The 12036-nt window shown below is 50.0% G+C and overlaps 1 protein-coding gene across 1 annotated transcript; it reads left to right on the forward strand.

Moving 5' to 3' along the window:
• Positions 1–1067: 1067 nt before the first annotated feature.
• LOC311125972 (lysosome membrane protein 2-like) lies at positions 1068–9612 on the forward strand (the record flags this gene model as incomplete). Its single annotated transcript, XM_084199996.1, has 5 exons — positions 1068–1380; positions 8335–8453; positions 8993–9066; positions 9267–9318; positions 9460–9612. Coding segments are annotated over exons 1-5 (696 nt in total), but the record flags the coding sequence as incomplete, so codon positions are not given.
• Positions 9613–12036: the final 2424 nt, after the last annotated feature.

The following is a 12036-nucleotide window of genomic DNA, read 5'->3' on the forward strand; positions in this document are numbered from 1 at the left end:
TCCAATGAATGTTTGGAAAACCCTTTCACCTTCTTAGTCACATGAGTAGCAGCGACCGAACGACTGGTCATCTGTGTTATTGTGGCTAAAGGGGACATCCCACCTTCCACTGACTACGTCCCAAATGGCATCCTATTTCCAGTGGCTCCCAGCCCACTTCCTGTTATTTGTATCATATTTATAATAGGAAGTTGTTGTTCCAGTCATTAGTCATGTCCAACAAACTTTATACACACATTGTTTATACCCACATTGTTTTGAGTATTAGAGAAGAGCTGATGCGCGTCGGCAGAAAGACCTTTGCCAAAGATCCAAGGGGCAAGTCAACCGGAGGTGTTAGTTTTGGGGGTCAATTCCTTTTGCAATTTCACTTAACTTCCAAAGTTTATGCACTATGTTCCACATCAGGGAAATGTTAATCTCATGAAAAAAAAGGTGTAAACACATGTAAATAGAGTTAAATTCGCTAGCTAGTGCATTTGAGATTGTGGGATTAGGGGATTCTGGGTTGTGAGATTAGGGGATTCTGGGTTGTTAGATTAGGGGAACGACATAATGATCAACGAGAGGTACCAGCAGGGTTTGGGTCAGTTCCATTCGGAATTGACAACGGGTGCTGTAGGTGGGTGTGGTGCAGGAATCAGGCGCAGGACGCAGAAACTTAGTCCAAAAGACTTTAGTGAACAAACACTTAGAACACGAGCCAAAGAGCCCGGAGGCGAGAAAATACGCACACAGGCGTAAAACAAAACGCGCACTAAGATGTGCGAGAACCCTCCCAAACAGAGGAGGAAAACAACGAAGCACAGACAACCAACAGTGGCGCAATCACACACAACACATGACAAACACAACGAGAACTTATAGGACAAATAATGAACGCTAAACGATAACAGGTGTACAACATCAAGACGAAACCAAACGAACATCGAAACATACAACGGTGGCAGCTAGTACTCCGGAGACGACGACCGCCGAAGCCTGCCCGAGCAAGGAAGAGAGGCAGCCTCGGCCGAAACCGTGACAGGAATTTCAGTTTCCTTCCTGAATTGAAATGGAAAGTAGTAGGAACTGTATAAAGTATGAAATATGAATCTAAAAACGGTAACATTTCTCAGTTCTTTGTAACCTCATGGTTTGGTTGTTTGTTTGGTTGGTTGGTGGATTATTTGATTTATTTATTGTTTGTTGTGATCCTCAGGTCCATCTTCATGGAGTTTGAGAAGGATGTGTGGGTGAAGGGGCTCCCAGCGTATCGTTTCACCCCTCCTCGTGATGTCCTGGCCAGCAAGGAGGAGAACCCAGCCAACGAAGGATTCTGTGTCTCCCCCAAAGAGTGCCTGGGTACCGGCTTGCTCAAAGTCAGCGTATGCCGAAAAGGTAGGTGCACATCTACCTCCACCTCCACCTCCACCTCCACCTCCACCTCCACCTCCACCTCCACCTCCACCTCCACCTTCTATCTCTACCACCACTCCTCTCCACCCTCTACCACCTCCTCTCCACCACTCTACCCTCCTCCTCCACTCCACCACCACTCCTCTCCACTCCTCCACCTCTCCTCTCCACCACTCTACCTCCTCCTCTCCACTCCTCCTCCTCTCCACTCCACTCCTCCTCCTCCACACTACCACTCTACCACCTCCTCTCCACACCTCCTCCTCTCCTCTCCACTCCCTCACCTCTCTACCTCTCTACCTCCACCTCTCACCACCTCCTCCACTCCTCTCCACTCCTCTCCTCTCCTCTCCACTCCACTCCTCCCTCCTCCCTCTCCACTCCTCCTCCTCTCCTCTCCACCTCTCTACCTCCTCCTCTCCACTCCTCCTCTCCTCTCCTCTCCACACCACCACCTCTCCTCCTCCTCTCCTCTCCACACCTCCTCTCCTCTCCCTCCACTCCTCCACCTCTCCTCCTCCTCTCCTCTCCACTCCTCCTCCTCTCCTCTCCACCTCTCTACCTCCTCCTCTCCACTCCACCTCTCCTCTCCTCTCCACACCTCCACCTCTCCTCCTCCTCTCCTCTCCACTCCTCCTCTCCTCTCCTCTCCACTCCTCTCCACTCCTCCTCCTCTCCTCTCCACTCCTCCTCCTCTCCTCTCCACCTCTCTACCTCCTCCTCTCACTCCTCCTCCTCTCCTCTCCACTCCTCCTCCTCCCCTCTCTACTCCTCCACCTCTCCTCTCCACTCCTCCACCTCTCCTCTCCACCTCTCTACCTCCTCCTCTTCTCTCCTCTCCACATCTCCTCTTCTCCCCTCCTCTCCACTTCTCTACCTCTTCTCTCCACTTCTCCACCATTCCTCTCCACTTCTCCACCTCATCTCTCCTCTCCACTTCTCCACCTCTCCTCTCCACTTCTCCACCTCTCCTCTCCTCTCCACTTCTCCACCTCTCCTCTCCAATTCTCCACCTCTCCTCTCCACTTCTCCACCTCTCCTCTCAACTTCTCCACTTCTCTACCTCTCCTCTCCACTTTTCCACCTCTCCTCTCCACTTCTCCTCCTCTCTGCACTTCTCCACCTCTCCTCTCCACTTATCCACCTCTCCTTTCCTCTCTGCACTTCTCCACCTCTCCTCTCCACTTATCCACCTCTCCTTTCCTCGCCATTTCTCCACCTCTCCTCTCCACTTCTCCTCCTCTCTGCACTTCTCCACCTCTCCTCTCTGCACTTCTCCACCTCTCCTCTCCACTTCTCCACCTCTCCTCTCCACTTCTCCACCTCTCCTCTCCACTTCTCTTCCTCTCCTCTCCACTTCTCCACCTCTCACTCCACTCTCTCCTCTCCTCTCCACTTCTCCACATCTCCTCTCACTTCTCCACCTCTCCTCTCTCTCCACTTCTCCACCTCTCCTCTCCTCTCCACTTCTCCACCTCTCCTCACCACTTCTCCTCCTCTCCTCTCCACTTCTCCACCTATCCTCTCCACTTCTCCTCCTCTCTGCACTTCTCCACCTCTCCTCTCCACTTCTCCTCCTCTCCTCTCCACTTCTCCTCCTCTCCTCTCTACTTCTCCACCTTTTCTCTCCACTTCTCCACCTCTCCTCTCCACCTCTCCTCTCCTCTCCACTTCTCCACCTCTCCTCTCCACTTCTCCTCCTCTCCTCTCCACCTCTCCTCTCCTCTCCACTTCTCCACCTCTCCTCTCCACTTCTCCACCTCTCCTCTCCACTTCTCCTCCTCTCCTCTCCACTTCTCCTCCTCTCCTCTCCACCTCTCCTCTCCTCTCCACTTCTCCAACTCTCCTCTCCACCTCTCCTCTCCTCTCCACTTCTCCAACTCTCCTCTCCACTTCTCCACCTCTCCTCTCCACTTCTCCTCCTCTCCTCTCCACCTCTCCTCTCCACCTCTCCTCTCCACTTCTCCACCTCTCCTCTCCACTTCTCCTCCTCTCCTCTCCACTTCTCCTCCTCTCCTCTCTACTTCTCCTCCTCTCCTCTCCACCTCTCCTCTCCTGTCCACTTCTCCTCCTCTCCTCTCCACTTCTCCTCCTCTCCTCTCCACTTCTCCACCTCTCCTCTCCACTTCTCCTCCTCTCCTCTCCACTTCTCCACCTCTCCTCTCCACTTCTCCTCCTCTCCTCTCCACTTCTCCTCCTCTCCACTTCTCCTCCTCTCCTCTCCACTTCTCCACCTCTCCTCTCCACTTCTCCTCCTCTCCTCTCCACCTCTCCTCTCCACTTCTCCTCCTCTCCTCTCCACCTCTCCTCTCCACTTCTCCTCCTCTCCTCTCCACCTCTCCTCTCCACTTCTCCTCCTCTCCTCTCCTCTCCTCCTCTCCTCTCCTCCTCTCCTCTCCACTTCTCCTCCTCTCCTCTCCACTTCTCCTCCTCTCCTCTCCTCTCCACCTCTCCTCTCCACTTCTCCTCCTCTCCTCTCCACCTCTCCTCTCCACTTCTCCTCCTCTCCTCTCCTCTCCACCTCTCCTCTCCACTTCTCCTCCTCTCCTCTCCTCCTCCTCTCCACCTCTCCACCTCTCCTCTCCACCTCTCTCTCCACTTCTCCTCCTCTCCTCTCCACTTCTCCTCCTCTCCTCTCCACTTCTCCTCCTCTCCTCTCCACCTCTCCTCTCCACCTCTCCACCTCTCCTGTCCACTTCTCCTCCTCTCCTCTCCACTTCTCCTCCTCTCCTCTCCACTTCTCCACCTCTCCTCTCCACCTCTCCACCTCTCTGCATTTCAGCCAGGTGTAATAGGAACTATTCATTTAACGTCAGGTCAGTTCAGGAGACAAATTGAAATATAATAAATATATTGATTGGTTTAATATTTCATACGTATAAAAATGATGTAACGTTACAATCTCACTCATATCTCCCCAATGTCCTTTGTTGTCCTCCCAAACCCCAGAATACACACACACACACACACAGACACACACCAACACACACAGAAACACACAGACACACACACACAAATACATACACCCATGTGATTCAGCTCCCCCCTGACTCTACCCCCCCAGAATCATCTGACCAGGCCTGGCCCACTAACTGAGTAGGCGGGTTGCCGGGCGGGAAGGCGATAAGCCCTGTCACCTGACTGTGGTCTGGGAATGAGCAGGATAAGTTAGTCCTCCTAATCTTCTAGGGCGCACTACTTTTGACCAGAGCCCAAATGGCACCCTATTCCCTACATAGTGCACTACTTTTGACCAGGGCCCATAGTAGTGCACTGTATAGGGAATAGGGTGCCCTCGTGTCAATGGTTGTGTTTGCCCAGTTAGAGTCTCCCTGGTGATTTACGACCAGTCATTTACTGAAACGCATTAGTGGGTTGCCAAGCCAAGGTTGCCAAGGTTGCCATACCAAAGGAAACAAACACTCACACACACACTCACTCACTCACTCACTCACTCACTCACTCACTCACTCACACACTCACACACTCACTCACACACTCACTCACACACTCACTCACACACTCACTCACTCACTCGTCCACGTTTAAGAGAGGAAACCCTTTAATTGATCCGTGTGTGGATAGGCGTCGTTCACCATCAGGCCTGGGTTCAAATGCTATTTGAAATAATTCAAAATACTTTATCTGGGCTTGATTGAGTTTGCCTGGCTTAAAGGGATACTTCAGATTTTATCTTTTATGAACTCACGGATACCATTTTTATGTCTCTGCATCCAGCATGAAGGAAGTTAGAGGTAGTTTCGCGAGCCAATGCTAACTAGCATTAGCGCAATAAGTGGAAGTATATTGTATTTGCTAGCAACTTCCTTCAAACTGCACACAGAGACATAAAAAGGGTATTCACAAGTTCATCTGACTCCGGGGAAGTACATAATGGCCCCCCGAAGTATCTCTTTAATGGGACCAATAGAATAGTCGCAATTGCCGATCAGGCAGGCTAGAGCAAACGGTCAAGTATTTGAAAGCTTTCAAATAGTATTTGAACCCTGTCTGTCCACCATAATAAACCTGTGAGCGTTCCCCTACTTCTGTTTAGTTCATATGCTGATCACCAGGCAAGGACAGGGGAAGTGAGGGGGGGGCGGCGTAGGTATTTGACCTTGTCTGTGTCCCAAATGACACCCTATTCCCTAAGTAGAGCACTACTCCACTTCCCATAGGGCTCTGGTCAAAAGTAGTGCACTATATAGGGAATAGGGTACCATTTGCGACGCACCTTGAGTTATGAAGTTGTGTGTGTTAGCATGCTAACGCCCTCTCCGTCAGGTGACTGTTGTCACAGCTTACTGTTGCCAAACACTGGAGTAAAAAAAACATCACCTCTGTTCTACTTCCCCCACACGTATTGTAACGAAAACAGAATCCCCTGGACTCTCCAGCTCAGACACCAGGGATGTCTCCAAATGGCGCCCCTGAGGGGAGATGGACTAGCTGTCCTCTGAGGGGAGAGGGACTAGCTGTCCTCTGAGACTAGAGGGACTAGCTGTCCTCTGAGGGGAGAGGGACTAGCTGTCCTCTGAGGGGAGAGGGACTAGCTGTCCTCTGAGGGTAGAGGGACTAGCTGTCCTCTGAGGGGAGAGGGACTAGCTGTCCTCTGAGGGGAGAGGGACTAGCTGTCCTCTGAGGGGAGAGGGACTAGCTGTCCTCTGAGGGGAGAGGGACTAGCTGTCTTCTGAGGGGAGAGGGACTAGCTGTCCTCTGAGACTAGAGAGACTAGCTGTCTTCTGAGGGGAGATGGACTAGCTGTCCTCTGAGGGGAGAGGGACTAGCTGTCTTCTGAGGGGAGAGGGACTAGCTGTCCTCTGAGACTAGAGAGACTAGCTGTCTTCTGAGGGGAGATGGACTAGCTGTCCTCTGAGGGGAGAGGGACTAGCTGTCCTCTGAGGGGAGAGGGACTAGCTGTCCTCTGAGGGGAGAGGGACTAGCTGTCCTCTGAGGGGAGAGGGACTAGCTGTCTTCTGATGGGAGAGGGACTAGCTGTCCTCTGAGACTAGAGGGACTAGCTGTCTTCTGAGGAGAGAGGGACTAGCTGTCTTCTGAGGGGAGAGGGACTAGCTGTCTTCTGAGGGAGAGGGACTAGCTGTCTTCTGAGGGAGAGGGACTAGCTGTCTTCTGAGGGAGAGGGGCTAGCTGTCCTCTGAGGGGAGAGGGACTAGCTGTCCTCTGAGACTAGAGGGACTAGCTATCTTCTGAGGGGAGAGGGACTAGCTGTCTTCTGAGACTAGAGAGACTAGCTGTCCTCTGAGGGGAAAGGGACTAGCTGTCTTCTGAGGGGAGAGGGACTAGCTGTCTTCTGAGACTAGAGAGACTAGCTGTCTTCTGAGGGGAGATGGACTAGCTGTCCTCTGAGGGGAGAGGGACTAGCTGTCCTCTGAGGGGAGAGGGACTAGCTGTCCTCTGAGGGGAGAGGGACTAGCTGTCCTCTGAGGGGAGAGGGACTAGCTGTCCTCTGAGGGTAGAGAGACTAGCTGTCTTCTGAGGGGAGAGGGACTAGCTGTCTTCTGAGACTAGAGAGACTAGCTGTCTTCTGAGGGGAGATGGACTAGCTGTCCTCTGAGGGGAGAGGGACTAGCTGTCCTCTGAGGGGAGAGGGACTAGCTGTCCTCTGAGGGGAGAGGGACTAGCTGTCTTCTGATGGGAGAGGGACTAGCTGTCCTCTGAGACTAGAGGGACTAGCTGTCTTCTGAGGAGAGAGGGACTAGCTGTCTTCTGAGGGGAGAGGGACTAGCTGTCTTCTGAGGGGAGAGGGACTAGCTGTCTTCTGAGGGAGAGGGACTAGCTGTCTTCTGAGGGGAGAGGGGCTAGCTGTCCTCTGAGGGGAGAGGGACTAGCTGTCCTCTGAGACTAGAGGGACTAGCTATCTTCTGAGGGGAGAGGGACTAGCTGTCTTCTGAGACTAGAGAGACTAGCTGTCCTCTGAGGGGAAAGGGACTAGCTGTCTTCTGAGGGGAGAGGGACTAGCTGTCTTCTGAGACTAGAGAGACTAGCTGTCTTCTGAGGGGAGATGGACTAGCTGTCCTCTGAGGGGAGAGGGACTAGCTGTCCTCTGAGGGGTGAGGGACTAGCTGTCCTCTGAGGGGAGAGGGACTAGCTGTCTTCTGAGGGGAGAGGGACTAGCTGTCCTCTGAGACTAGAGGGACTAGCTGTCTTCTGAGGGGAGAGGGACTAGCTGTCTTCTGAGGGGAGAGGGACTAGCTGTCCTCTGAGGGGAGAGGACTAGCTGTCCTCTGAGACTAGAGGGACTAGCTGTCCTCTGAGGGGAGAGGGACTAGCTGTCCTCTGAGGGGAGAGGGACTAGCTGTCTTCTGAGGGGAGAGGGACTAGCTGTCCTCTGAGACTAGAGGGACTAGCTGTCTTCTGAGGGGAGAGGGACTAGCTGTCTTCTGAGGGGAGAGGGACTAGCTGTCCTCTGAGGGGAGAGGACTAGCTGTCCTCTGAGACTAGAGGGACTAGCTGTCCTCTGAGGGGAGAGGGACTAGCTGTCTTCTGAGGGGAGAGGGACAGATCCTATCACAACACTCTGTCAAGGAAACAGGTATCTTCTTAGTAGGGGAGAGAAGTTAGAGACACAGGTATCTTCATAGTAGGGGAGGGAAGTTAGGGGCCTACTACTGTTTTGTATTAAAGCTTTTGTAGCTGTGAGTACCTGAATCAACACAGCTGCGTTTATAGTGCTCTGCCACTTGCTGAGAACTACCCAGGAGTCATCTGTGTGTTGTTGTAGTATTAGCTAAACCTCAAGGGGTTGTTACTTTCTGTTTCTGCTCAGTCACATTTGACATATTTTGCTAACAAGATGAACCAATCACATTCCACTTCTTCCTCACTTCCAAATATCTTAGCCCCTCCTCTTCCTCCCCCCCCCCCGTCTTCACAGAGTTCCAGTCACGTAACTCCTCCTCCCTGTCTCTCCAGGTGCTCCAGTGGTGACGTCCTTCCCTCATTTCTACCTGGGAGATGAGAAGTACTCTAACGCCATTGAAGGACTAAATCCTGTCAGAGAGCACCACCAGACCTACCTGGACCTGAACCCGGTACGCAACCCTCTAGTGTTCACTTCTCTGGGGGGGGGGCGGTCGAATAGATCATCCTCTTTAATATTGCCAATAGTGTTACATTTGTGTAACAGGGAATTGCACCAACTGTGAAGGCTGAAATAATGTTCTCACATTACCAGGCTATAATTATTGATTGTTTAACCTAGACATAAATCATGTACTAATTATATAATTATTATAATTATATTATAATTATAATAATGTACTACTTATGTCCAGATCCTTATGGGCCCTGGTCAAAGGTAGTACACTATACAGTATAGGGAATAGGGTGCCATTGGGGACACACCCCTGGTTGACAGGGTCGTCCTCTACTCTAGAGGTCCTGGTTGACAGGGGACCGCGGGCAGCCGGTTTTGTAGTCTCCCCTGTGTCTTTCTCTGTCCTGTTGTGCTCTGTTACACCCTCCATAGTTCCGTAGCTCAGTGTATATATAGTACATTAGTATATCCAGTACATTGAGCGTTACACCTGCAGTTCAAAAGTGTGTGTTATCTGTTATTGTACACGTCCAGACCACTGGTGTTCCTATCCGAGCCAGTAAGAGGGCTCAGGTCAACATCCTCATCAACAGAATCTCTGGCTTCCCGTGAGTATCACCAATTCACAACCACAACCCACGTTCAGATCGCTAAAGACATGTAGTCTTTGTTTCTGTATGATTTTGTTCCTTTGTTGAATGATTTCTGTCTCACAACCACCACCCAAGTTCATGTAGCAATAATAAAGTTTATAATCTTAATGATTTCTATGTTATTTCCTTCCATTGTTTCATGATTTCCTTCACAGGAAAACCAAATCCCTGAACGAGACTATCTTCCCTGTCATGTTTATCAATGAGGTAGGAAGATCACATTTCATCGACTGTTATTTTTTAAATCTGAGCATTGATCGCACATTTGCAATGACGACTTTGTCCTTCTGTCAGGGAGTTTACGGTGTCCACCCTGTAATGTTATTCACCATTAACCCTCTTCTTCAGACGGTGGTGATTGACGACGTGTCGGCCGCGAAGCTCCACAAGCTCTTGCTGATGGTGACGCTGGTGTCCAACTTCCCCCTCATCCTCGTTGGTCTGGGGGCCATCCTGCTGCTGGTGTTCATCGGCCTCATCGTCCGCGAATGCAAACAGAAGGTATGACACACCCATGTTTCTTTTCTTTTCTTTTTCTTAAGGAGTTGGGTAGTCCCTCTGCTTTTGTATATATATATATATATATATTTTTTTTTTATATAGAACAGTGAAAGACTGACAGGAAAGTTAGGTGGAGAGGGGAGAGGGTGTGTTAGAATAACAGTGTGACTGAATCAAACCCACGCTCACACAGGCACATATATTCTGGTGGCAGCGGCATAGACAACGCCAGGCCACTGACCCGGGAAGGTAGAGTGTTGAGGGCCTTTGTAAAAGAGGAGCAGGACAAACAGTGTTCTCTAATCAATAAACTACAGTTAGAGCCCAGAGCTTTTCCTGGTCAAGAATAAGTCCTGGCCTGGCCCTCAACTATAAAGTACTTTAAAAAGGCAGCAAGAAATGCCACAAAGGGGAAAGTGGAAGTCACGCTGTAGACAGAATAGGTAAGCCCACTAAACCCATAGAGATCCTATTAAATTACTAGAGGTTAGCTTAGTGGTTAAGAGCGTTGTGCCAGTAACCGAAAGGTCGCTGGTTCTAATCCCCGAGCCGACTAGGTGAAACATCTGTCGATGTGCCCTTGAGCAAGGCACTTAACCCTAATTCCTCCTGTAAGTCGCTCTGGGTAAGAGCGTCTGCTATATGACTAAAATGTAGAATGTTATGAACCCTAAAAGATGGCAGATTTTTAGGCATGTTGCTAGGTACCCGATGTCCATTCCAGTGTTCTATTGCCTTTTTCTATGAGGAGACACTGAAGAATAGAGAATAGTATAGAACTTAAGGCTGTGGTTTGGTTTGTCACAAGACACTCCTTTTCCCATTTCTCTTTATTAGGCTAACATCATGTGGCTGCTTAGTGCTTTAGAATACGATTTATTACCCTTTTTTTTAACATCTTTCTTTCACTGCACGTTTTTTTTTTTTTTGTAAAGGTCTTAATGCATTCTGCATCATAACATTAAACTTAACATAATATAAAATAAATCTCAAAATTGACCTAATTTTGCAAATATGAACACTGACTTCAAGGGACTAACATGTTTATGTAACTAACTGTTTTTTAAAACTATGATGCCACCATGATTCAGTGACCGTATTAACCAGTGAATCTTAACCCATTCTAACGGTACTGGATGTATGCATGGGCTTCCTTTATGTTTCTGTTCAGAATGAAGTTAAACGTAATTCTTTAATAATCATTCATCATTTCCCCTTTTTATCGTTTACATTTACCACTTTAATACCTTTACTTCTTAATCAGCCAATGTTGATCATAAATCCTCTCTGAAATGTTCTGTTCTGTATAATACATTACATTATCTGTATTTTCACCGACAAGTATGCACCATTTTGAATAACACTGTTTGGTATGTTAACGATCAGATTAACATCTATCCTGAAAGCTCAATTCTATGGGACGGTTTCCCGGAAACAGATTAAGCCTAGTCCTGAACAAAAAAAAAACATGCTCAATGGAAATTCTCCAGGACTAAACTTGATCTGTGTCCAGCTATCCCTTTATACAGTACAACATGTCCCTGATGATAGATCATGCACGGCTGTACAACAAACACTGTATCTGAAAGATTATGATTCCCGTCCAGGGTAGGGGAGGGAATGGCCGGGAGGGATGTAGCTCAGTTGGTAGAGCATGGCGTTTGCAATGCCAGGGTTGTGGGTTCGATTCCCACGGGGGGCCAGTATGAAAAATAAAAAAAAGAATGTATGCACTCACTAACTGTAAGTCGCTCTGGATAAGAGCGTCTGCTGAAATGTAAATTCTGAAAAGCTCTTTTGTTCAATGTTTTGTCGCTAGCATCGTACTCTAAATAACCACTCTCTACCTCCCTCCACTCTCTCCCTCCCTCCACTCTCTCCCTCCCTCCACTCTCTACCTCCCTCCACTCTCTACCTCCCTCCACTCTCTACCTCCCTCCACTCTTTACCTCCCTCCACTCTTTACCTCCCTCCACTCTCTACCTCCCTCCACTCTCTCCCTCCCTCCACTCTCTACCTCCCTCCACTCTCTACCTCCCTCCACTCTTTACCTCCCTCCACTGTCTAAAACCCTCTCTCCCTCCACTGTCTCGAACCCTCTCTCCCTCCACTGTCTCGAACCCTCTCTCCCTCCACTCCGTTCCTCCACTGTCTCCATCCCTCTCCCTCCACTCTCTCCCTCCACTATCTCTCCCCCTCTCTCTCTCTCCCTCCACTATCTCTCCCCCTCTCTCTCTCTCCCTCCACTATCTCTCCCCCCCTCTCTCTCTACTCTCTCCCTCCACTATCTCTCCCCCCCTCTCTCTCTACTCTCTCCCTCCACTGTCTCTCCCTCTTTCCCTCTACTCTCTCCATCCCTCCACTGTCTCCTTCCACTGTCTTGATCCACTCTCTCCCTCCACTCTCTCTCTCTCTCCCTCCACT

The sequence above is a fragment of the Coregonus lavaretus genome (genome assembly GCF_964263955.1).
Source record: "Coregonus lavaretus genome assembly, contig: HAP1_SCAFFOLD_9870, whole genome shotgun sequence".
Taxonomy (NCBI): Eukaryota; Metazoa; Chordata; class Actinopteri; order Salmoniformes; family Salmonidae; genus Coregonus; species Coregonus lavaretus.